This window comes from Frieseomelitta varia, unplaced genomic scaffold (assembly GCF_011392965.1).
Source record: "Frieseomelitta varia isolate USP_RPSP 00005682 unplaced genomic scaffold, Fvar_1.2 scaffold_188, whole genome shotgun sequence".
Taxonomy (NCBI): domain Eukaryota; kingdom Metazoa; phylum Arthropoda; class Insecta; order Hymenoptera; family Apidae; genus Frieseomelitta; species Frieseomelitta varia.
Window position 1 is genome coordinate 899,648 of NW_025109616.1, and position 26,132 is coordinate 925,779.

Consider the following 26,132-nt stretch of genomic DNA (forward strand, 5'->3'; position numbering starts at 1 on the left):
ACGCTATGACACTCGCCTCGCTTACATCTCACACACACATGCGCGCACACTATACTCCAAGCCAAAAGACAGTCGACAATGTTTGGAAGGTCATTAGTGTTATAATTAAGTATAACACTAATAAAAAAATAATAATATAGGCAATAGTATAATTATATAAAAAAAGGCATGTATTAAGTATAACATTAATAAAAAAAATATAATGATATAGACAATAGTATAATAATATATAAAAAAATATAATAATATAGACAATAGTATAATAATATAAAAAAAAGCATGTATTAAGTATAACATTAATAAAAAAATATAATAATATAGACAATAGTATAATAATATATAAAAAAATATAATAATATAGACAATAGTATAATAATATAAAAAAAGGCAAACCCTCCTAAGATGAACATTTAAACTAGTTAGCATTCGTAAAGGTATACTAACGCCGTGGTCAGTATATTTCGTCTTGGAATTCTGGTACAGAACAAGAGTGGCTTTTCGATTCAAATGAAGCGCGACTGAAAAAAATGTAATTCGCTTAAAACGATCCGTTCTCTGGATACTTTGTCTTACGACGAGTACTTCTCTACATTCTTCTGCGCGAAGTAACACACAGTTTGTTGTATCATTCGACGAAGAATAATTGCCTCTGTTTCAGTTTGTATTGAATCAAATTTCAAACGTTCCTCGACTACAAGTTTTTGCTCGTTGAGAAAGAGGAATTTTATCCCTGCGGAATAAAGTCACAGTCGCGACAATTTCCACTTTTCACAAAGTCCTTTCTTCTTCGCTCTGGCCTTTCGATTCCGTTTTCCTCGTTTCGTTTCTTTCTTTCACCGATAAAAATCCCCCTGAAAATCTGTCTGAATCGAAGAACAGTAAAGGATCGTCGAAACGGTAACAAAAAAAAGATGATCAAAAATACTCCGTCAAAAATACTCCGCGCGAAAGCGGAGAAACGAAAGCGAGAGTTTCGATCGCAAGGTCGTCGAACGTTGCAAGTGAGACGATTCTGTTTTCCCATTTACCAGCGGACAGTCCTCTTGTCCACCCAAAAAACGTCAACTCCGCTCCCGCTTGCTCGCCTCGTCTCCCCCCGGTTCGTTCTTCTCGATTTCGTTCGAGTCGAAAAGCGCGATTGTGCTCTCGTCGCGCACGCCGTCCGTCGCGGACTCGTGAAAGCTGAAGCATGAATGGAACGAAAGAAAGAAACGCGGCAGGGAATTGGACGGATAGGATAGATGAGAGGGAGAGGGTGGAGGGAGGGTAAGAGGACGGGAGACAGAATGATAGATGTCTAGATAGATGGATGGGTGGACGGAGTGGGAGGGAAGAAGAGAGACGAAGGGAGACGGTGCAAATAAATCACGCGCCAGACGAATTTACTCGAACGCGATTGGTCTGGTTGCTGGCGACGATAATCGCCGGTTCAGAGAGATAGAGATACTTTCCTTGCGGGTAAAGTTGCGACGCTTCCGGGCATCGTGGTGCATCCAACGATCGACGACCTTGGACCATCGAGCAGAGAAGAAGATATGAGGGTGAGGAGGGTGAGGAAAGAGATATCTCGCAGGAGATAGTCGTAGAAGGGAGAAAGATCAGAGAGATCAGCTTGCCGGCAACGGGCCAGTTCTAATTCGCGTCGATTCGTGCGCCGCACAGCCGCCGCGTTGTTTCTGACAGCTTACACGTATATGCGGAGATTTCAAAATAAAACCGTCAGGCGGAGGAATTTCCTACGTACGAGCCGACACGATACGATCGAGCAGACAGACGCTCGTAAACCGTTAGTTTCAATCAACGGGGGTAAATGGTTTTCTATCCGAGCGCACCCCGCATTCCCTGCCCCGTGTCCTCCTACTCCTCCTCCTCCTCGTCGTTTGTCCGTTCCTCGCTCCTACTAGCCGACATTGCGATACCGGCCGCGTATAAAGTGAAAATCTCCGGCTGGTTCAATTTGCACGCGGTCCACTTGCGAACTTTTCGGAATTCCGCGCGTACCCTCCACACCTGGCTCGCCTAAAAATTCATCGGCCTACCTCTCCTACTCTCATCCACCTCTCGAACGTGTCGGACAGCTCGATCGAAACGCCGAAGTTAGATTTCGCAATTGGAATTTAATTCAGATTTGTCCTTTTGCTCGAAATAAACGGAAACCAGACACGTACGTGACGAACGTGGGAACGAGGACTTCGGATGATTATTTATTGCGTGTGATTGAGTTTCGAGTAGCGGTTTCAAACGCGTGAGATGAAAGAAACGCGCGTAGCGAAAGCAAAGCCGAAAGCTTTGCGTGAAGTGCCTGCGTTAGTTTTGAAATTGTAGCAACGACCAACGATTCTAATAAGTTCGCAAAACTCGCGCCAAGAATTCTTTTGTTGCAATTATTGTCAATAACATTTGCCGGGCACTTATAGGCGGCAACAGTAGCCGAGGGGCTAAAGAGAAAGAGTGAAAAGAATGTCCAAAGAAAATACAGACTAGACCGGTATTAATATACAAGGTGGGCTGAAATTCATAGTATAACAGAGGGTGATTCTACGTCAAAAAATAAGAAAAAAATTTGGTATAACATTTTTTTTTATCTGGGACTCGATGAAATTGACTTTAAAGTTTGTTCATCTTTGAATTTTTACGCAATGAATTGCCTTCGTTGTTAGAGGATGTACCCTTAGCTACTATAAGGAGTATGATTTTCCAACATGACGGTGCACCGCCACATTGCACGAGGGAGGTTAAAAATTTTTTAAATCAAATGTATTCGTGTTGGATCACGGTGGTAAGGTACGTTGGTGTCTGGATCTCACGTCTCTAGATTTTTTTTTTTTTATGGAAGCATATCAAAGAACAAGTTTATAAAGACAATATTTCAAATATTACACATTTGAAGCAAAAGATTATAGGGGAATTCGACAAATTAAAGAACTATATCCGCTTACATTCTGTTGAGATATCATTAATTCGTCGAGCAAACTTATGCACGCAGCAACGAGGAGGACATTTTAAACAATACTTGTCATAGTGTACTGTATTGTAGTAACAAGGATTAAAAAATTAATTATCAGTAGAAACACCAAAGTGTTACTGCTTTAACCACGCAATAAATAATGTTTATAAACACTGTCTCGGACGGAAACAACCGCGGTAGAAGAATAGACAACTAAATCATTCACAAAGATGAACAAACTTTAAACTCGATTTTCTCGAAAACCGAGCCCCAGATAAAAAAATGTTATAGCAAATTTTTTCTTATTTTTTGACGTAGAATCACCCCTTGCTCAGTCATCCTACGAATTTCGGCCCACCCTGTACATATAACGACGCAACGTTGCGTTTCTATCCTTTCGAAAATTTACAAGAAAAAAAAAAAAAAAAAACACCCGTGGCACGGTTCGCGGGAAGACTGAAGAGTATCGTGGCTTCTTTTGTGTGTTCCAGGCGATTTCTCGTTACATATTTACCCGGTGGAGCTGGAGGACGACGGCACGTACCAGTGCCAGGCCTCGCCGACGAACGACGGCCAGCCGGCATTACGCTCGAGATTCGCCAAGCTGAGCGTGCTGGTTCCGCCTCAGAAACCAAAGATCCTTCAGGGCGACTTCCTTATCACGACCGAGGACCGGGAATTGGTGATCGAGTGCGTCAGCGTGGCTGGCAAACCGCCTGCGGAGGTAAGACTCTCTCTCTCTCTCTCTCTCTCTCTCTCTCTCTCTCCCTCTCTCTTTTTCTCTGTTTTTTCCTCTCGTTTCACTCTTTTACTTTACTTTGAATATCGATTGGACCGGATGGTAAGAAGTGGAAGATTGCACGAGGATTTACGAATACTCTCCGTGCAAGGCTCTCCGTGGGCGAGCTGTTTGCTGGCTAGGAGGAAACTGGTGCGAGTTCGAACTTTATCTTGTCGAACATCTTGTAAGAAATAACAATATATATACACGGCGCTCGAGAAAGAATCGGGAACTGCTGCTATTATAACGATTCCGTCGTGCGCCAATCGAAATAACGGAAGCCGGGGGAACAATTTCTGAATCGTTCGGAGTTGTTGGAATGTGTGAATGGAAGTTCGACACGAGTCGAAAAATGATTTTCCGATCGTTCTAAATACGAGCGTACGCGTGTTGATAATTTTTATGAGAATACGTGTCTTTACTCCTCGCGGACTGCGGAACTTTGCGAGTCTGGTTTAACCGATCCTGTCGCTCGCGCCGTCGAATTCTTTTAACCAGTGAAAGCGCAAGACTCGCAAAGAAATTAAATATTTCTAGTACAATGCTGTTCAGAGTAAAAGTAGGGCTTCTTAACGCAAAGAAATACGCAGAGATCTCGGGTTCAAGGAGAAGCAGAACGCGCACGAGAGAGAGAGGGAGAGAAGCAAGGAACGCGCGATTGTTGCGGCGGTCACGTTTCGCAAAATTAGTAGGTATTAATTTAAAAACGTCGGTGGGCGAAGAGAGAAAAACCGCCAGGCAAACGAAAACGCGCGTATCTAGGAGCCGCAATAACGCGTTAAAACCGCATTACAGGTCAGATACATAATTACCAGGGCAAAGGCTCTGTCCTTTCCATGAAACGTTCATCACAAAGGGCTCCCAAAGCGTTCCGCGCCGCAAGTCGAAAAATCTTCTCGAAACCACCCGAGGGCGAGGGCGTTCGTGTTTGTCGACGTCGGCGCAAGCAACCAGCGATACTATCCTCTCGACCGATGTGTGTTGGTGTTTGTCTGGGTTCCCGCGCGCGCCCGAAACGCGCTTTTTAAACGCCGCAACCCAGAAGCGGCTCGACGATATGGCGGCTTGACCGACTTCGGGGGTACGCTTCGAGGCTCGAACTACCGTCGCGTCGCGCTGGATCACGCGAAAAACAGGGGGATGGAGGAGGAGGAGGAGGAGGGAGAAGAAAGAAAAGAAAAGAAAGGGAAAGGAAAGAAAAGAAAGAAAGGATAGAGAGGGGGGAGGGGGGAGGGAAACGCGAAAGAGATCTTTGTGGGTGGCGCGCGGAGAGGCGGCGTGCATCGCGTGCCAGAGGCGGGTTGGGAAAAACCGGCGCGAGCTAAAAAGCGCGCGCGGAGCGTAGAGGCGAGGGAGGAAAAATGGGAGAGAAAAAGCGGCCACCAGGCTTCGATCTGCTCGTCTTTGTCTATTTACTTTGACGCCGGTGTTTTTGAGCGCGTACGTGCGCGTGTGCGGCGAAACGGCGCGGCGCCGCGCTGGAAACATCCTTTTCGATTCCACGTAGACGCGATGACGCTCGAATAATGGTATCATTAATCCCCCGGCGAGCTAGCGGTGCACGTACGCTGGTGCCACCGGCGGCTGGTTCGATCGAATTATCGAATTATCGGGCGGGCAGCAGCGGCCGAGCTGCTCCGGGAAACACCTTGCACGTTAGAAATCGGTTCGCTGATTAAAAAATCGAACGTCTGATCAGTCTGATGCCGTCTCGAACCTAGCAGCTAGCAGCGCTAATATTTGTCAGGTTGACACAGGAGATACGTCGAATCCGAACGATTAAATCTAATTAAAATTTTAAATCTAATTGAAGACATCCAGTGGAAGAAAATCGTTGTCGGTGAAGAGAAAGAAAGAAAAAAAAAAAAAAAAATAGAAAAACAACGGCGCTTCCGCGGGAACGCAGATTCATCAAGTGGCCCGGATAACGCACTGGCACCGATAAAAGGCAAAACACACCCTGACACGGGGAAAAATTCAAACGTCAAATTGAAACGTCGCGTCGACCGCTTCGGCTCGCACACTTTCGAATTTATTCAGTACACAGATGTTTCAATCAACCCGGTGCCCAGATATAATACACGATATATTTGAAAAATATACTCCGATATACCGGCCCAATCAATCAATCAAATATTCCGGTTAGAGTGTTAATTCATACGAGATATCGCGCGTCCGCGTACGAAAATTCTTCCCCTCCCCCCCTCCTCCCCCCGCCCCCCACCAGACGCTTATTGTCACCCCGCGCCGGCACGCGAAAACACGCACGATGTAAATACCGGTGATGAAAATACCGGTATTTATATCGAGGTGGTGCAGTTATAACGAAAACTCGTTGAAAACCTCGGTTTCATCGGGGCGCGGCTTATTGAAGCCCTGTCGTAATAAAGATCAGGCGGGACCGGTGGAAGGGTGAAATATCGATGATGCGGCGATAATGCGTCGACCGATTCGCGACACCGCGAACAATTTCGCGGTGGGCCGGCCTCACCGCTAATTCACCGGTCGCGATTGTACTCACGTTTAATACAGAAATCCGCTTTCGATTGCCGATCCAAGCGCGCCGCGCCTTTCGGCTTAGATAAATAACGAGTCACCGGGATTGTCGGTGCTGGCTGGCTGGCTGGCTGGCTGGCTGATGCGAGGGAATCGAGTCGCCGAGCGCGAGAATCACTGAAAAATTAATTAAATTTGTTTCACGGTTCGTTCGCGGTGCCGACACGGTTTTTAATTAAAATTACGCGAATCCCTTGATTAATGTCGTTGTACGAGGATCTTCGTGCTCAAAACGTGCCGGCAAACTGACTGTGTCCCCCCTCGGTTCATCTGAAAATCCGCCGCGATTTATCCGGTTGCGGGGCAGGAGGGAGGGGAGATTTCTTTTTGAATCGGAACGCTCGCGGACGCTCGCGTTGCAAACCGACCCGTGAGCGAGATTCAATTATCACCGACCCAGGCGTGTTTGCCGCCGACCATTCGATCGGCGCCTCGCCGCTCGGTTTCATAAACATTATCGGTGAACGCGAGCGCGATCGTACCCCAGAGTTTCCAAACTCGAATCGATCCTCCTTCCCTTGTTGTTGTTCCGCGTCTTTGAAATTAACGCGTTGCGAACGATACGCTGCCACGAAATTTCTCGAGGGCTTGCGCGGACAGGAGGAGGGAATCGGTGGGCAGATACCGATCGGTTACAGCAGGTTATGTAGGTTACGTGTAAATCGAGAAAGCGATTGAATCTGCGGTTCGCGGATCCGTTACGCGAGTAGATATACTTTATAATAAATGCTGTTCGCTCGTGTTTCCAGAGGAATAATTTTCTTGGTTTCTCGTTATTCGCGTTCTAACGGCGAAGGGATGGATTTTGTAAACAGATACTTAAAAAGTCGCGGATCAGTTCGACGGGATTGATTCGTTCGTCTCGCAGTGGCGTGGTTACGCGATCGGAAGTTATTTAGCCCGGTCGGTGGAGGAGAAACAGGGAGGCGAAAAAAAACACGTTGTAAAATGGAGGCTGGATCGTTGCAGCCCGAACGCCTGACTTTCTGTAAACCGTGACCAGCGATTTTATTCGCCGTCCCTCTCTTGCCTGGTAATCCCGGCTTGACGCCGCGAGGTGAAAAAAATATCATTGACAGGCACATACGGTATATAGGTGGAAAGATAGTTATGCACAAAAAAACAAAAAAAAATATATATATACATATATATACATCCTCTATCGACACACGGCGAAAAAATCATGACAGCGAGATAAAGAGCAAAGCAAGAGAATTTAATCGACAACGGAGTGATGCGTTCCGTTCTGTCGACATACGAAGCAAAATTCCGGCTGATGTTCGATCGTTGAAAGCTTCGCGGTGTTACATGAACGTCAGTTGAGTTTTAAGATGATACGAATGATTACACACACGCACGGTCGTTCGCAATTTTCTTTTCAAGAAGAACGGTTTGCGCCGCGACAAATTGTTTAAAATCTTCCTCTCTGTTAACAGAATTGCAACGCTAACGCGGCTGACAGGTCGTTGATAGCGCCGGAACTTGGTGAACCGAGGATAATTGTTGCGGTTGCCACAACCGAATGACGTGCGCCCGTGCAAATGCACGCGCGCGCTCGTCCGATCAAAAATCGCGGAAAAATGTATGAAAAGATGAACCAGGTGAACCGAGAGCTGGACGAACAAGCATTTGTTCAACGGCGATCGAACAGTCGCGATTACAAATAACGCTTGTACGACTAGCAGCGCTTGTATCGATTACCAACCAGCCAGATACCGTTGATATCCTCGAATGATTTGCGTGCTGCCGCTCGAACAGCCTCGTGAATTATTTTAACTCGGCCGCGATAACGTTATAACGTCTCGTAATGGCGCGTGTATTCGTGAGGAGGTAAGAAAAAAAGGAGGCGAAAAGAAACTTCAAGCAGCAGGCTCTAGATTCCTTCGTGGAAATCGAGTCGAGGTTAATTAAAAATAACCGGTTCGTAGTGAGCCTGGTGCGACTGGTTGGAATTATTTATTCGTACCGGTCGTTTCGCGGGTATGTAAAAATCTTGCTAAATCGTCGATTTTGGTGTAATGACGTCGATGTAACCAGTCATCGCGGCGGACTGGAGCGTAATGCCCGCGATGAGAAATGCAATTGTAGCAATTACAGCGGCGGATCGTACGCGGAGATGGATAGCTCGCGATCGAGTAACTTTTCGAACTTAAACGTCGCCGGTGGCACAGAGTGGCGCGCGCTTCGCGATAGGACATCGAACGTCATCCAGTTGAAGACACTTTACCGCGACACAAAGTTTCGTTTCCAATTTGAAGCTTTTTCAGCTTCCCTCTTTGGGGACAGCGCTTTTCCGGATCGAGTAACTCGTTTACCAGGGATTCCTGCCGTGATTTACGTTTCAACGTAACGAGCGTCCTCGTGTTTTTCAGGCCGGACGCGGATTCTTCGATAAACGTTTCATTACGCCGCGCAGTTTCAGAGGGACGGGACGGGTTCGACGGCAAAGGTAGAAGTTTCGCAAATTTCATCGACCGGTCTCCACCGTTTCGTCTTTTTCCCTTCGCTTCTTTCTTTCTCTTTTCTTTCTCTTTCTTTCTTTCTTATTTTTTTCTTTTTTTTTTTTTTTTTTTTGACTACTATCTAACTGCTCGTTGAGAAGTAGTCGTTGAGAGAAGCCGCAATAAAAATATACTCTCGAAATCGCGAGATACGCGACGGTTCCAAATGGAGCTAAACATCGAGTCGAGTGCTTGTTAATTAACCGTTAGAACCGAAGAGTACGTGATTAGAATGCATGCATATTTGATCGCTGCGTAATTTGGGTATAATTTATGAATTTTCAGCGAATGAATAAATCAACCGGAACCCTCTGGCTCAAGAGAGAGAGAGAGAGAGAGAGAGAGAGAGAGAGAGAGAGAAAGAGTACAGAATTCGGCCGTCATCTTTGTAGCGTAATTCAAAAATTAATATTAAACAGCTTCTCTCTCTCTCTCTCTTTTTCTCGTATTTCAGTTGGTTGCACCGATTCGACCATGAACTTCTCCCGTGCAGTTTCAATTATCGCGAGGCTTCCGCGCGATTTTCCCATCGACGGCGTCGCCGGCTCTCGAACGCGATCCCTCCTCGTTCAAACCCCCGCACTGAAAAGGCGGTCGGTCTCGCCTCTTCTCTCTTTCATTTCCTCGTAACTTCTTAGTTCCGCGAATTTCTTTCATATTGTTGCGGAAACTTGCCGCGAGAAGCATTGCTGGCAAGTTTCTCTCTCGAAACAAAATTTTAATATCGCTGTCGCGCTCTTAATTCTATTACCGGCTGGTGGGACGGGACGCGCCCGGGGATCAAAGGAGAACGTTTTCCGCCGGGCGTTCTCCGTTACCCACCTCCTCGTCCCGCCAGCCCATGCAAATAGCAGGAATTTAAGGAAAGAAAAACACCGAGCGGCAGCTTCTGCATACATTCATAAGGGACGAACGACCCGAGGAGTTTCATTAGGCGAGGTGGGAGTCTTAGCCTTAGTCTCGAGAAAACGGAAGAAAGGCTCCGATAAAAATTAGCCCCTGGCCCGTGGACGTTGAACGAGCACGACATGTCCGATTCCTGGACACGAGCCAATCGCGCCCGACCGAACCAACGCGATATTTGTCCGCCGTTATTTCGAACGAGCCCCGTTTCACGCGCAACGCCCATGATGGAAATTATCGGGGCAGGTTAGATGCTGGTGGATGTTTAATGGATTTCGTGGAAACGAAACAACAATGGTCGGAATATATGTGGAATATTTAGAACGACACACGCTGTGCTTTTGTGCACACGCTGTAACAGCTATTGTGGATTATCAAATTATACACGCGCTCTCTCTCTCTCTCTCTCTCTTTCTCTTTCTCTCTCGAAAATGTAACATCCAAGTTGATGCCAAGCGTATGAATAATGCAAAATACACCGCCAAGAGTTCGAAGTCACTGCGCGTTATGTCGCGATCCGAGGAATCAAAACCCGAGTGCATTTAGAAAATTATCCTAGACGGACATTACTGGAAAGAACGAGCAACTATGAGACTAAATTCTCATTCGATGGTTAATTATAATAAAGGAACAACCAACAACCACGAAGTACGAGGAGAGAAGGAAAAAGTAGAGGGACGAAAAGAATAGACTGACAGACGAACTGACAGGAAAGCGTGAAAATTTTTCTTCTTTATTTTTTTTTTTTTTTTTTCTCTCCGACCAGTCTCCGGTGCAGTGGGTAATGCATTTTTACAATAATCCCGAAAAATCTGGAGCAACGGCAGCGGTGTCGCGGCAACGTCGGCTGACGTTCGGCAAACGTGTCGCGTAAGTTGAGCGTGCACTCGTGACGCGACACGTTTCCACGCGATGACGAGGGACGCGAAACGGGCGCGACTATACAGGCAATTCGTGTGCGCGGTACTCGCCGCCGGGGAAAGAAGTTCTTGCCGCGGCTTTTACCGGCAGGCGGCGGAAGACTCTCTGAATTTATGGGAGAAAGCCGCGTTTCCATTCGCCGCCTGCTAATGTCAAGCGCACACCCAACCCACACGCCCGGTCTCCTTCTCGCAAACACAGTGTTGCACGAGCCCCGCACCAGGCAATTATAACGGTGTAACGCGCGTACGTTGCTCGATGACGCCAAGCTGGATAATTAATTTCATTAGGACGGCAAACAGTGGTTTTTGCCGGGCAGCTGGCTTCTTCGCGGGCATGTCGCTCGCGGCTCGATTCGTATCTAATGAAACTTAACGAATTTCTTTCGTTCCCTCGTTTGCTTCTCTCTCTCTCTCTCTCTCTCTCTCTCTCTCTCTCTCTCTCTCTCTCTCTCTGTCTCTCTCTTTCTCGACTAGTCTGCTACCGCTTAATGAGAAGACTTGATTACGTCGTTTGCGAATTTTCGTTGAAACTATATTTTTGGAGGCGCGAGAGCTGACGAAATAAAAATACTCGCAGCTCGCTGGAACGGCAGGGCACAACGTGTATCAAAAAAAAAAAAAAAAAAAAAACTGGCGGCGACTGTTGTTCAAAAAAAATAATACAGAGGTGTTACACGATCACGGTTTATCGTAGGAGAGTTTCGAATATATTGCGCGCGCGCTCTTCTTTGAAATTCGTCGAGCGTAATTAGGCATCGTTTGAGGTCGAGCTCAAGAATGTCATGTTCTGGTCCGTATTTTTTTTTCCTTATTTTCTTTTTTTTTTTTTTTTTTTTTTTTGGTTTGACAATTTTCGATCATGGACTCCGAAGCAGCCGTGAGTGTCAAGATTCTAACCCAGTATGTGCCCGTGTCAACTTTCAAGTCATTAATACTTCGATATTTTATTAAATAATTTAATTTTTTTCCACAAAGTGGCATAAACATTTTGTTATATAGTGTCTTCTTAACATTCAATAACATTCTTAACGGTTATCAGCTCTAATAGCTGAAATATCAAAATAAATTCTTTTGCAAGTTGTCCACAGGTAGAAGCTAAAAGACCATCTTGTTCGATTGTTCAATTATTTTTTTCTTCCATGTGATGTTTGTTAAACAAGAGAATGCGTACGTAATAGCTCGTTGCTCGCATGTAAATATCTCATTTGTTTGCATTTCGTCGCTATTTTCGTATGATATCACTTTGCCATTTTCAAGTCACAACGAGCTATAATGGTTGAGCGTGTTTTAGTTTCATGGAATTTCACAAACAAATGCAAATCGTTGTAAGCCGTTGTCACTTCAAAGTTACAAAACGTACTCGTCGTGACGAAATCGTTGAGAACTGCTGAATTCGTTGTTAATCTGCATTTACAGGTTGTTATTTGTCAAATTTTACGTTGCGCAAATTTTTTTCTGGTTATGGAAACAAATTCCCGTTGCCCGTGGAGAATTAATTTTCGGGTCCATCCGCGTGTCCCCGTCACCCTTCAGCCTCGCCGAAACAACGAGACGGTCGTGCAAAATTCTCGTTATGGAAAAGAGAGGAGAGCGTCGACCATTTCCATTTCGAAGTTCGCCGCGTTGCTCGGTCGGCGGGGAGAGGCGCCGAGAGAGAGAGAGAGAGAGACAGCGGGAAAACTTGAAGGACACGCGTGCACACGCGTTTCCATAAAATTCGGCGTTCGTTCCGACAGTCGGGTCGATCTGTCGGGTCGCCCGAAAAACAAGCACGCCGCCCGAAAGTTCTAATCCCGCCAACTGTTGAAGTAGAAGCTGCTCGTTAGGAAGCGACGCGAAGCCAATTTATTCGATCGAATTACTCGGCGGGGTTGCAATTAAACGCAAAGCCGTCTCTGACTCTGGCCGAGGTCGCAGAGAGGATGAAGAGGATCGTCGTCGGTCCTTCCCTTCCCCCGCCGACGCTGTCCGTCCGATTCGATTTCGCCTGCCCGTAGCATTCAAACAGGGGATGGATATTTTCAGTTTTCCGACGTGGAAAGCACTCGCCGCGATTCTATTAATCAATAGGAGGGGGGGGGGGGCAACTTTCGAATTATTCATCCAACGTCGGTGTACACAGCCGACGAATTATTTCGTGTATCGAAAATTACACAGAAACTACCGGCTCGGCAACTTTGCCCGGCTATCGAACGGGGCCGGCTAATAATTTCCCGCGGGGTATCTACGAGTAAACAACCGTCGCGGATGACTGGAGGCCACCACGTTGAAAGGGGATCCGATGCGTGCGAGTGTTGCTTTTCTAGACGCAGAGTCTATTTAATTACGCTTGTGATGCCAGAACGAGATTTATGTATGTATGTATGTACATATATATATCGACGAAGAAAAGAGTTCTCGGAACCTACGACGGTTCTCGCCACGGTCCCCGCTTTGATTCCCCCAATCAACGACGATGAAGCCTCCGCCGATAAAGATGAACGACTCGCCTCCGCTGGGGATACACGTGACGCTGCTAATTCGACGGCTTTAACAAACGCGAGGTTAGCGACCAATGAATACGACGTGCTCGCTTGTCGCGAGCTAGCAACTTCCGTCTATGATGAATCGTCGAGACGAGAGAGGGAGACGACGACGCCTCGCAAAGCTGATAAACTGATCGTCCACATGAATTTCGGGATTACCGGTACGAATGGTATAAATTGCCGAAAGCTGTCCAAAGCTGCGATCGAGATCACTTCCCATCGTTGAAGACACAAAGTTGTCCTTGGTTATCGTTTATAAAACGGGATACAAAGACACTCGGGACGTGGTCGTTGACCCTGAGGAAGAAATTCTCATTTTTCGGAATTAGTGGCAATTCGCTGAAAAGGTACCGACCCGATTTGAAGTGAATTTTCCATTATACGCTCGACAACGGTTCGACAGTACGACTCTTTCGGAGAATCTTATCAAATAATTTCTCGATAAATTCATTTCCTACCGTCTGCCGTCATTCTCTCTCTGTCCCTCTTTTTCTCCCAACACGCTCCTTCTTTCTAGTATTTCAAACAATTTACTTAGAGTTTTAATTTCCGCATTCTAAATCGTTCTACCGCTCGCTTTATAACATTTGACTCGCCGGGCTCTATTTATCGAAGTACTTAATAAAGATTATTAAAGTACAATATTTGGGAAAGATCGTTAATATTCCTTTATCGTCGAAAATTCGACGAGTAACGTGCTCTCTTTTTTTTTTTTTTTTTACATTCTACGACGTCTCTCGAACCTCTCCTTTTACAGCCTCCGAAGCCGGAATTCTATTGAAGAATTTAAAGACTCTTCCTCCTCCAAGGGAACGATCCTCCTCCAAGACTTTCCTCGGCCGCGTCTCCTTTTCTCTTAATTATTTCTGTAAGAGTGTGTAAAGCACCCTTTAACGAACCAGCGCGGGAACATTAGGCAGGATTAACTGCTCGCGCGGAATTATAAAAATGTAAGAGCGTTACGGGGAGGCTGGAAATAAAGGGACCATGGCAAGGTCACCGAGTCACAATTTTTGCGCTAGAAGGGGAGGAGTGGGGAGATTGGGATGTCGCGTTCGCGTCGACATTTAGGTCGTCGAAAAAAAAAAAGAATCGCTGAACGGAAGAATAGGCGAATGGAACGCGTGGCTGGTTTCACGGCGCATTTATTCGAACGCGGGACTGACGATCGATCGGCGCTTATAATCATAATACGTACTCAGCTGCGAACGTTGAGCGGCTTTGGCCGATCGCAGCCACGGATAAAATACTCGCGGCAATCGGAATCACGTACGTCATCGTACGTACAATGGCGAGTGCCTGTGCAACGCGAGAATCCCTGGCAAACGTCTAATTAAACGAGAGCGTGATCAATTTACCTGCGAGCTCGCGAAAATATGGCGCTGAACGAGTCTCGTTGAAGAAAGAGAGAGAGAGAGAGAGAAAGAGAGAGAGAAAAGAAAGAAAGAAATAGAGAGATCAAGCTGCGGAGAAGCTGCGTTGATTACACGCTTTTACCCTAGCAATTTACCCTGTCGGGAAACAGAGTTAAGACGGGGTAAAACTTCAATTTTTTTTTTTTTTTCTTTTTCCCACGCAACGCAATTTTGTTATTGTTCGCCGTCGTGGAGATATATCGACGGCGATGACCGGTGCCACACAATCGCCGACGTAGCTGGAATTAAGTCGGCGACCGTTCTCAAGGAAGTCGTAGGTACGTAAGGGCGCGAAGAAGAGTACGTATATTTTCCGAGGTGAGGATGCAAGAAAAGTTCGTTGCCAAGAGGTGGAGCCTGCTCATCGAATATTCATCGAGCGAGGAAAGAAATTTCAAAGACCGTCCATCCAGTCCTGAAGATCTTGCATCATTATTTCTTTTTCCTCTCGTTTCCTTCCATAGACTGAGTTCTTCTCTCTCTCTCTCTCTCTCTCTCTCTCTCTCTCTCTCTCTTTTTCCCGGGCCGCGAGCCTTTCGACGTAATTGCGTCGCGTTTATTAAAATTATAACGCGCCTTAACGGGGCTGGCTAGGCCCTATCGCAGCAAGTATCGTAAATAATGTTGGAGCAAAGCGAATCGTAACTCGCAGTGATACGAGAGTGCCGGAGCATTGATGCAGCATGCCTAATTATAGACGATACGATCGATTCGCGTCGGTGCAGCTACGGCAGAGCCGGCGGAGCCCGCTCTCGTACGTGGCGGAGGCGCGCACACACGTCAACGTGCGCGCCGGATACGTACTCGCGCACGTACGTATACACGGTTAGCCGTATACGATCGGATTACCCGGACGAATAATAGAGGAGCCGTGGAAAAGTGTATACGTGGACGTTCGTCGAGCAGGCAATAGCGAGATTCTTTTTTTTTTTTCTTTTTCTCGTTTTTCTTTTTTTCCTTTTTTTCGGCGCCCCGTGAACTCCGGCGAACACACTTTCATTATCCGGATAGTCGAACAACCGCTCGCGATCGAGCCTCAGCCTCGTGTTGGATTGCATGCAGCGCGATTTTCCCGGAATTTCCTCTGGAAACCGCTCGCGATCGACGCCGCGCCTCGGGACGGCCTCCTTCGCGATTTCGTACCGTTTTAATCGCCCGCCCCTTGTTCTGCTGCAAATTACCCGCCCCGACGGTGATGATGAAAGTTCTCGCCGACGAAGAAATCGTGCAACAGCTTCGGTTCCGTGCAAATGGGTCGCGTAACCGTATTACATTCGCTGCTTTATTTAAAGACCGGTGAAAATAACGTTGCATCGTTGGATCACGAGCCTTTTTCAACCATCGAGGATATTGCTCCTAGCTTTTTCTTTTCTCTTTTTCTTTTTCTTTTTTTTTTTTTTTCTTTTCTTCTGTAACTCTACTTATCGCCAAGCACGTTATACTTTAGGCAGATTGGGAAGAAAAGGTGCATTACATTCTTTTACGACGACGTGGAACGCTGGCATTCCTGCGTGCTGGCGAATAGAAATTACCAATTCCGGGATATGATCTATCGCAATAAAGGTCAATTGGATCCTTTGAATAAAACAAGAGATTACTTCGAGCCTTTCGGAGCAGAATCAATTTATATTTTCTATATGAGAAACGTTTATCTTTCTTTCTCTCTCTCTTTCATCGTTCGATAGTTTTCGAACAAAAAATGCTCGCCTCTAACTAGACTGCGGATCTTCGTGCATTTTTAAAGCGTAAAAAAATATTCATATAGCAGATGCTAGTAAATCTCTTCCTCGATCATATCCCCGAGAATAAAAATTTGTTTTAAACAAAAGCACGCAGAATCTGATCAATTGTCCCCTCAATCCCGCGTCGATCTTCGATTTGAAAACACCGGAAAGACAGAAATTTCGACGCTCACCTGTTCAGCACGTAGCAACCTCCTACTCGATATAGATACAACGCCAAGAACACTAGCTAGAAGGTAGAAATCCAGCCACGAAATCCCAGATTAGCGTCGATTACGCGAAACTGCGGAGTAGCGTTTCTGATCGGAAACGTTCGGTATCGGTGTCGGGCCAGGTTGCCCCGGCGGCACGAGATTTCTAATTAAAACCGATTAGATCGATTTCCATCGCGCGGCAAAATTGTCGCTGCGAAGTTGAACGCTTTCTCGGTCGCTACTGTCAGAGAGACGATGTATAATCGTCTTGGCGACATCGTTCGAGGAGTGAGCAGGCCCTCCTCCAAAAAAGAAAAAATAAAAACCCAGTCAACTGTGGAGGAGACAAAAAAGAAAGAGAAAGCGAAAGAAAAGGGGTGGCGGAGGAGGGTGGTGACACGGTGGTGTGCATACATAGACATGGGCCGGCGGATCGGCCAGAGACGATGGGGAGGTTTTCAATCGGAGTCACCTGCAGGCTGAATTAATTCCGAGGAAAATTCGAAAGTTTGGAAAGCGAGAAGAGCCGCGGATGAAGCTCGCGCGGTCGCCGGAAGCTACTTGGAAGCTGGGTGGATCCGAGCTACTTGCTGCCCCGTTAGGAACCCGATCACGAGGATCGATCGTAGCCGAATTATCGAATAAAATATATAACGGACTCCGTTATAATGAAATAACTTCCGATATGCGGCCGTCCCGCTTCGCCTTTCTCGCTCCCCTTCCCTCCACCCCCACCCCCACCCCCTCCCCCTCCTACACCCGACTTCTGACGCATTCTTCCTCTGCTCGGTCGATAAGCTCCACTTGGAAAATCCGACGGATCGCTGTTCCGCGCTGGAACGAGCCAGCTGCTTTAAATTAATGATCGAGAGAGCGCGATAAAGTAGGTGGTAACTGGCATTCGTTAGGGAAGAGGAATGAGGTGGCAGTTTGTGGCAGTTTAAAACAACGGACTATCATTTTTCGGTAGGGCACTGTTGCGATTGAAATACTAGAGCCGTGTATGCACATATGTACACGGTGTGCCACATTGAGTCGTGGAACGCCACAATTTGGGGGCTGTGAATGCGATTCTCTGTGAAGGGACAAGGTTCGAGTAAAATTCGTTTTTCCAATTTGGTTTCAAGGAAGTTAATTGCGAATACTCGTGCGACAGGAGCGCGCGTTTGTGCGCAATTGATAAATCTCGTTACAAATTGCCGCGAGTGCTCCCCGTTTAATCAGGCGCGTGTAGTTCCGTTGAAATTTCTACGAAATTAAATTTCTTTTGCCGCGAATTTTTCACACGCGAGCGTTCCGTTTCATTGTCCGTTCTGCATCCGCGCGATGCAATAAACGCAAATGAAAGAAACGCACTTGAGACGCAACGACGAAATCCAGATCTCGTATTTTTCTTTTTTCTTTTTTTTCACCTTTTTGTTCGATCGCGCGCACCAACGCTGCTAACAGAGTTCTTCGATTTTTCATCAGGTTGTAATTAAGTAGGAAATAAATGCGCGAAATAATCACGGTAAAACTGTAAAACGCATTAACGTATGAATGGTTAGGTAGCGTTTCAGATATGAATGAAGCTCGCCAAGTTCCTCATGTACATACGAGTATATATGCCGATTATGCGTTGCAAGTTGCGTTGTATCTCATTTCCTGAAAAATGCACTTCGCAAGACGAAATTCTCTCGCGGAAAAAAAAACCAGGGAACACACGGGTTGAGAGTTGCAGGCAGGTTTCAACATCTCGCTTCAGCAAAGCACGTAACAGCACGGCTGTCCTTCTAAACAATTAATCGGGTCAGATTGCCAATCTTAATAGCAGATTAATAGGTGACCCATTATTCAATCCCCGTTGCGTCTGCCGCGCGACACTCGACTGGAATTTCGTTAAACCAAAACGAGCTGGCCGCCCGGTCGCTGGCCGAGTAATATCGTGCCGAGTCGAATTAATCGTCGTTCGATTGCAGATCACGTGGATCGACGGGCTGGGGAACGTGCTGCACAGGGGCATCAAGACGACGAAAGAACTGTTCGACGACGGTCCGTTGTACACGGTGAAGTCCATCCTGAGGGTGATGCCGCGGAAGGACCACGACAACACGACGTTTACGTGCCAAAGTCAGAACGCGGCCGACCGCACGCCGCAGAATGCGAAACTGCGCGTCGAGGTAAGTGAAAACGCGAAGATGAACTGTGCCATCAGCCCGTCGGTGCTTGAAACGCGTCAGTGTTTTCACGGATTTTTCGAACAGTGAAGAACGAAAGATTAACAGGAGAGCGGCGAAACGTGATTAATGTCGCGTACTTTTGCGCTTTCTTTCCCCCGCTGACAATGGCAGCTGTACGGTTTCAGTTTCTTCGGTACGGCCAGGATTCGTGGGGACGAAACGGGAATACCGTTTCGCTACTTTCCGCGCGGAGTCCGTTAATGACTCACAATGACGGTGGCTCGTAATTCTTCCATCCGTGTTTGCCGCGGGCTGCGCGTGAGCACACGAAGCTACCAAACTGCAAACGTTGCTGGTCGTTGCCGTGCGCATCATTTACTTAGCGACTTGTCACCGCGCGATATTAATTGTCGAGAAATTACGTCCGACGAGGGAGAATAAAGTGAAATTCGAGAGAGAGAGAGACAGAGAGAGAGAGAACGTCACGCGAGCGAGCCAGAGCCGATCGATCGCGCGACGACGATGGTCATGAAAATTTGAGCATCGGCTCGCGTGACGTTTCGAGCATCCCTCGCCCTCTTCTCTCCGCCCCACCCGCAAGCGAGGCACTCGTTGGACGCGATGTACCACCAGCTCGAGCGCTTCGTATCTCGTGTTTCAGGTACGCTACGCGCCGAAAGTGTCTCTGAGAATCCGGTCGGGCCTGGGCAAGAACGGCCGCATCGTCGAGGGCAGCGAGCTCCGCTTCAAATGTCGCGCCGAGGCAAATCCACCGAACGTCGAGTACAGGTGAGTGGAAAACGCGCGAGTAACGCGACCGCCTGGCTGCCTCTGTATTCCTGTAGTTCTCTCTGTGTTCCTCCGCCAAGAGGCGCAAACGATAGCCCACTGATGATCGATACCCTGTGTACGAGAGCGCTCGTCGAATTTGGAGCGTTGTTGCTGCTGCCATGTGGCCAGGTGTCGATGTCGGTGGTTTCCACGGTTGCGTGTCCGTCGACGATAGGGCGATGGGTACACGACGAGCGCGGAATACTACGTTCCTTCCTTGATAGATCGTGCTGTACGTACTCCAAGTGTCTACGTTCATCCGCGCAAACAGCCACGCTTCGCGTATTAAAGACTTTGACGGCCGCATGTTTCTCTCATCTCGCCTTTCACTGTGTTTTTGCTGCTCTACGATATTTACGCAATTACGTGGGATAATCAGTAACTACACGGTATATATTATCGATGTGATAAAAATTAGCTTGTCAAATTCGAGATTTTTACATTTTTACATGTTTCTCATCTCTCACGCGTAAGCAATTGGGCGAATTTATAACCAGGTCTCCCATAAATCTCAGTGAACGTCTTATCGAACGTGGTCATAACGTTGATTTCCTGTCGCCAAGATGGGAGGAAGATATACGTGCTAATTTTGTATAAAAAATTATTTTCTTCTAAAATATTGGTCCTCGTTGACGTCGTCACTATTAGTGCCAATATCGTTATTAGTTTCTACATCCTCCGTAAATGTTGCACGCCAGTTTATGTACTACTTTTTTACCGCCGTATTTCAAAAATTTTAGAGTTATAATAATAAATATTTTATCACTTCTACGTATACTAAAATCTTAACCGCAATTGAGGTATCATCCGTAACAGATAACAGTATTCAATTTGACGTTAAATGGCATCATCTGTAGATAAAGTGTCAATTTCGAGATTTTTTTAAAAATAATAGATAATATCTTAGAAGCAACAGAAGTATAGTTTCCAGAAGTGTGCATTAGAATATGAACATCGAATTCGAGACCTGAGAAATCATTTTTTCACGTCTTCCGCGAAAAAAGTCACGCGTGTATGACAGTGCGGCCGACTTTGGAGCAATTGAAGGACAAGATAGATTTTCCATCTGTTTGGACACTCGCACTTGACGGGACTTTAATTATCCGCTGTGTTTCGTAGCTCGATAGAGCAAACACTCTATCGCGAACCTCGGAACTCGGCGAGTTTCGATGGAAAACGCGAAACGTGTAGTTCGCAAATTGTTCGTGCAGTTTCGCGTCATAGTTTTCGAATAGAATATAAACTCAAATAGCGGCAAATGGAACACGAAACAGGGTTGTAATAGCATCATAGGGGCTATTGTATTCGTCATTCGCTAACGACCGCCGAGCACATCAGCTTCAACAATCGTTCGAGAGTACGTCAAACAGCTGGTGGAAATTTTTCCATGGACCAGAACACCGATCAGGATCGGCGATCTTTCCCATGTGATTAATCGAGAAGCCGACAAGCGACAAAGATCGATCGAAAATCAAGATTACCCTCCTTCGGAACATTTGCAAAAACCGCGACATTTGTGTCGGTCGGTGTTCCGTTCGTTCTCCTTCCTTCCGATTCGAGGAGTAACTTCTTCAATCCGCCTTTCCGTGCATTTTTAATCCGCCGTCGCTTTACCAGAGCGTCGTCTAATACCGGGAATATAAAACGGAGATAAAAATATGTAGGTTAAAACGGGATTACTCGAGTCAGGCAGATATTTTAACTCGCTAAATTTGATTACAAACTATCTCTAATTTTCGATCAATTTTAATTCGGGTTACCACGTTATTTATAGAAAATTTTCGTAGTGGAGAATTGCACGTTGCGTGAATAAAATATAAAACGTCGTCAAAAATGTAGCGCTTTCTTCTATTTCCTAATACACGTAGGTTCTACACGTAATTCTACGTAGGTTCTACATTTTTCATCGAAAAGAATTTTATTTATTTATTGATTCGCGTGGTTTCAACGGTGGTCAAAAAAGACGCGAACAGGAGGGAGGAACGTGGCTTTATCGACACGCGCGCAAACAAAGGAAGAATTAGCAAGCAATCGGCCGTGACACGTGGCAAGCAAATAATTGATGTTCGTCCCAAACAGGGGACAATGCAAAGTTTAGGACAATGTCGGCCGGTCATGCGTTCCGTTACGCGTTGTCTTGTTGCCCGTTTCGATGGCTTTCCGATCCCTCTGTACGCGCTCGTGTATGTACGCGCTGTGCATGAATTTGCGCGTCAGTCACAGGCCGTTTCTCTTGGCGATAAATCTTCAAAGACAAAACGTGCGTCGCGAGACGAAAAACGAAAGGCGAGAAAGTGAATCAAGCCCCTGGTGTGAACGCGACTTGCACTCGCTGTATATCGGCACGTATCGTTAGTCGAGCAAACGAAACGAAAACATCGCGGCCAGAGTTTGGATGGTTTAATTTAGGGTATACACATAACTCTCGGCGAGACGCCGATTCACCGAGAGTTCGCTCGCGTGAAATCGAAACCGTAAAAGCCCGGTAGAACCACGGAACAGCTGTTCGGGACGTTTACGACGGAAGTTTCTACGACGTGTAATTTCGCGAAAATAATAAAACCCCAGGTAAAGAGTCACGCGGCGAGACGCTCGAGCGCTATTAACGAGTAGAACTCGGATGAGGCTAGGAACGTGACCTACTGGGAAAGCAGCGAGGAAACGGGAATCTCTCTCTTCGCAAGATACACGATCCGCGAAAGTTTCGCGATCGTTTCATTCAGTTTCTCCCGGTTCTTTGATAACGTATGTCTGCACGCGATTCGGCCGGTTGAAAGAGGACCCGCCGTCCGTTTATTGCCATCCGAGCCGATCCTCGTTCTACTTTTCGCCGGTTTCACCGCGCCGAGCGCGAGAAATCGAACTAACTACCGGCCCTAAACCATGATCTCACGAAAGACGGAGAGGAAATCTTCTTATCTTCTTCTTCGTCCTTTGTGGTCCGAGAATTGAGAATCTCGTATCGTATCGATCGAGTCTGAAAAATGACCGTGAAAGGGAGAGATGCTCGAGTATCGCGAGCGAAAGACGATCGGTCGGAAGAATGTAGGAAAATCGCAGAGCGAATCGAAACGGTGAATGGGGAAGAAGAAGTGAAGGAAGCGGCGAGGAATTTTCAAAAATGTATAATTATCCACGGAACTTTTCTTTCTTTCTTTTTTCTTTCTTTTTTTTTTTTTTTTTTTCTTTTTTTTTGTTTGCTGNAAACATTTATACAAAGTACGTGATCGGATTATCCCCCGGCAAAATTCCCTCCGACGCGTGAAAATATTTCTTTTTTTTTTTTTTTTTTTTTTTTTCTTCTCGACGAGTCGATCGGCCGCTAGTGGCAGCTTTTTACCGGGGCAGCCGGTGCAAATTATGCAGCAATTACACGCTCATCAAGGCGTCTATCCTTTTTTACTCGTTTAGGTGGTTCATCAACGAGAAGAAGGTGATCGGCGATTACACCACGGAGATGATCATCCACAACGCGACTCGCGATCTTCACGACGCGATCGTGAAATGCGAGGTTCATAACGACGTTGGGAAAAGCGAGGATACCGAGACCCTGGACATCACGTGTGAGTATGCGAACGAAGCGAGGACAATCGTCTCTCTCAAACCATATCACCGATGTGTATGTGTGTGTGTGTGTGAGGTTCGTACCGCGAAAAATTACGTTTCGACGTACGTTGCTTTTCCACGAAAGAAATCTTGCGTTTTTAGTATTCGCTGACTCGGCCACTCTTTATCCCATTCGTTCATCTGGAAGGGTACTTTGACGTCGTCTCGTCGTGTTATTTAGCCGGGATCCGGTCGGCGGGCATCAGCGAAATTCCGGATAACGCTTGTCAAAAGCCAAAGCCAAGGATAAATTGGACTTTTTGAGAGAGAATTTACCGGCATATTTTTTCGGAGAATATGGTTCTTCACTCCCGATTTATGGATCGATCTCTCTCACGAGTGGCAATACCGTGTGAACATCACACCTTTCGAAAAGAAAAAAAAAAGAAGAAGAAGAAGAGGACAAGTCACGAGTTATAGATCGCAGGCTTTCCCTCCCTACGATTTTCTAATTTTTCGTTGCAGTCCGTCAAACTTCAATGCTGCTTCCTCTACGTCTGACAATTATTAATGCTCTCGATCCTTTGCTCGTGACTCGTCGATTTTTAATTTCCCAAGCGTCACGCGATGTCCGCTGTATACCACGGGACTCGTTAGTAGCCGCGAGTGAAAGAAAGAGATATTTTTTATCCCCTTCTTCCTCTTGGCTGCGTGACGTGTCAATCTGGAAGAGTGTAAGAAACGAGGCGAAAATGAAATTTTCACAGACGGGCCGCAGTTCCGGCACCAGCCAGTCTCCGTGGAGACGCAGTACGGCGCGACGGAGATCTTGCAGTGCGACGTCGACGGAAACCCAACGCCGGAGATCCGCTGGTACCACGAGGACTCGGAGCGACAGGTCGCCAGCACGCCGAATATCAGCGTGGTGGTGAACCACGAGACAGCCGGACGGTACTTTTGCAAGGCACACGTACCCGGTTTTCCGGAGCTGACGGGCTACGCGAATGTCTACATCCGGGCGCCGCCGAGCATCGTGTCGCAGAGAGTGCAATACGTACCCGACGAGGGCGTTGTCAAGGTAATTTTTCCATTCATGTCCTCTTACTTTTTACATTCGCTCGTTTGCATTCGTCGTTTCGCTTCTTACGTACGCTCCGTTCTTACGTACGGTCGTCGGCGTAAATCTTCGCCCGTCTGCGAATACATTTTCTCATTTACAACAGTTTGCAATTTTGACACAACGTGAGAATCACGAATTTTCTCCGTAGCGATGGAAGAATAATTTCTACGATCTTCTGATCTCAACTATTATTACGTATCGCGCGTTGAAATTTCCATAAAGGTTATTTAAACGGCGAGTCGTTCGTTTAATCGATAAATCTGAATATTCGACGCGAATGATTCACGCGCGGCGGGATACTTACCAGGTCAACGATACGTTACGTCGTACATGGTAAAAAAGGAAAAAAAAAAAAAAGAAAAAAAAGAAAAAAGGGAGCATCGAAGCTTCTGTCGATCGAGAACAGTTATTTTTCGTTTGGCTTTCGACGTCTCGTAAAGCCGACGAACGCTACGTTTGGCCCCGATTTATATCAGCCGTAACTCGTGCGCCAGAAGCCGAAACGAGGCATTTATGGAAAATATGCGAGAACCGTAACCGCTAGTCGCTAGACACCGTGTCTACGAAAATCGAACGGCCTGTACGTAACAAACGGCTTAGAACAGCGACGCAAAGCGACGGGGCTATTTTCCCAGGGAATTTAAACCAGGGGCTGATGAACAACCACTACCGGGTGAATACAACCATCGGCTAACCGTATTTCCTTCTCCTCTATTTTTCGTCGACCTTTTTTTTTTGCTTTTTTTTTTTTTTTTGTTTCGGACTCACCTTTTTTCTCCCTCTCCTATTCTTCATTTCTAGCTCGTCAATGTACGACGCGCGGCGCGGCGGTTTTTAAAAAGCGGGACACGCGAGAGGGAACATAACGCGAATATCGCTGGTTTCGCGGCGAGTGGGCGGGGGTGTGAGGGATGGCGAGGGCGAACGACGAGCAACCGGAGGCCATTTTTATTCGACTATTCCTCCTCGATTTCGCAGGTGAAGTGTACCGCGATATCTGTGCCAAAAGCGGACTCGGTGGTATGGAGCTTCGCTGGTCGCGAGCTCAATTTCTCGTCGAACAATACGCCGTTCTACGTGCAGGAGGAATACACCGCCGAGAGAGTCGTCAGCACTGTCACGCTGCTCGATCCCATATCCACGTACTTCGGGGATTACAACTGCACGATCACGAATAGCTTCGGCACGGATTCCGTCATAATCAAGCTGACGGCACACAGTAAGTTCATATCCATTATAACCTCTCTCCCTCTATCTCTCTATCTATCTGTCTATCTTCCTTTTTTACTTTCCCTCTCTTTTTCTCTTTCTGTCTGTCTCTCTGTCTTTCTCTCTCTCTCTCTCTCTCTCTCTCTCTCTCTCTCTCACTCGCTCTCTGCATTCTTTCCTCCCGCGATTTCATGCTTTTTACTCGCGTGCGCGCGACGCGTCCTCGAAAAATTGCCACGTTTTCGGCCCGGATGAAACGCTCGAAGCGTTCCAGGAACGAGAGACGGGAAATATTAATACGCCGCGTCGTCGGCCGGCGAGAAAAGAAAAAATAGTCGAATCTCGTTCGATGACGAAATTATGCGTATCTGTCGTGACGCGTTTCAAGCGCGTTCGCGATCGGGACGTCGGAAATTCCGGGCGAATCGCATTTCGAAATACGTCGAATGACGGGGAACGGCGCGCCCCAACGGCGAAACGAAAACATCCGCGTGTGACGAAGTATCGGCGTGAAACCGCAAGCCGTGCGTGTACGCTCGGTGATTTTGCATTTTTTTTTTTCTTGTTTTTCTTTCTTCTTTTTTTTTTTTTTGGTGAAACACACGTCGGTATCCGATACGTTCGATCGTGGCAGTGACAAGACGAACCGGCGATTAGCTCCGGCCTGCCGCGAGCCCAGCGGTGGTAAAATACGAGTCGAAATTTTTTATTTGAACACGCGTTTCCGATGGAAACGAAAATAACGAAAACGAATGGCGCACTGAGTCTCAATTTTTGCCA

At 46.7% G+C, this 26,132-nt stretch overlaps 1 protein-coding gene across 3 annotated transcripts in view; it reads left to right on the plus strand.

Annotated features, from left to right (window-relative positions):
• Nucleotides 1-26,132, plus strand: part of LOC122539019 (irregular chiasm C-roughest protein-like) — a 179,072-nt gene that overhangs the window by 141,563 nt on the left and 11,377 nt on the right. For all 3 annotated transcript variants that reach the window (XM_043673582.1, XM_043673583.1, XM_043673584.1), the window contains 6 exons: nucleotides 3,439-3,671; nucleotides 18,446-18,646; nucleotides 19,308-19,435; nucleotides 22,889-23,040; nucleotides 23,791-24,101; nucleotides 25,122-25,362. In XM_043673582.1, the coding sequence (XP_043529517.1) occupies nucleotides 3,439-3,671; nucleotides 18,446-18,646; nucleotides 19,308-19,435; nucleotides 22,889-23,040; nucleotides 23,791-24,101; nucleotides 25,122-25,362 (1,266 nt within the window). The remainder of the gene's footprint in view (nucleotides 1-3,438; nucleotides 3,672-18,445; nucleotides 18,647-19,307; nucleotides 19,436-22,888; nucleotides 23,041-23,790; nucleotides 24,102-25,121; nucleotides 25,363-26,132) is intronic.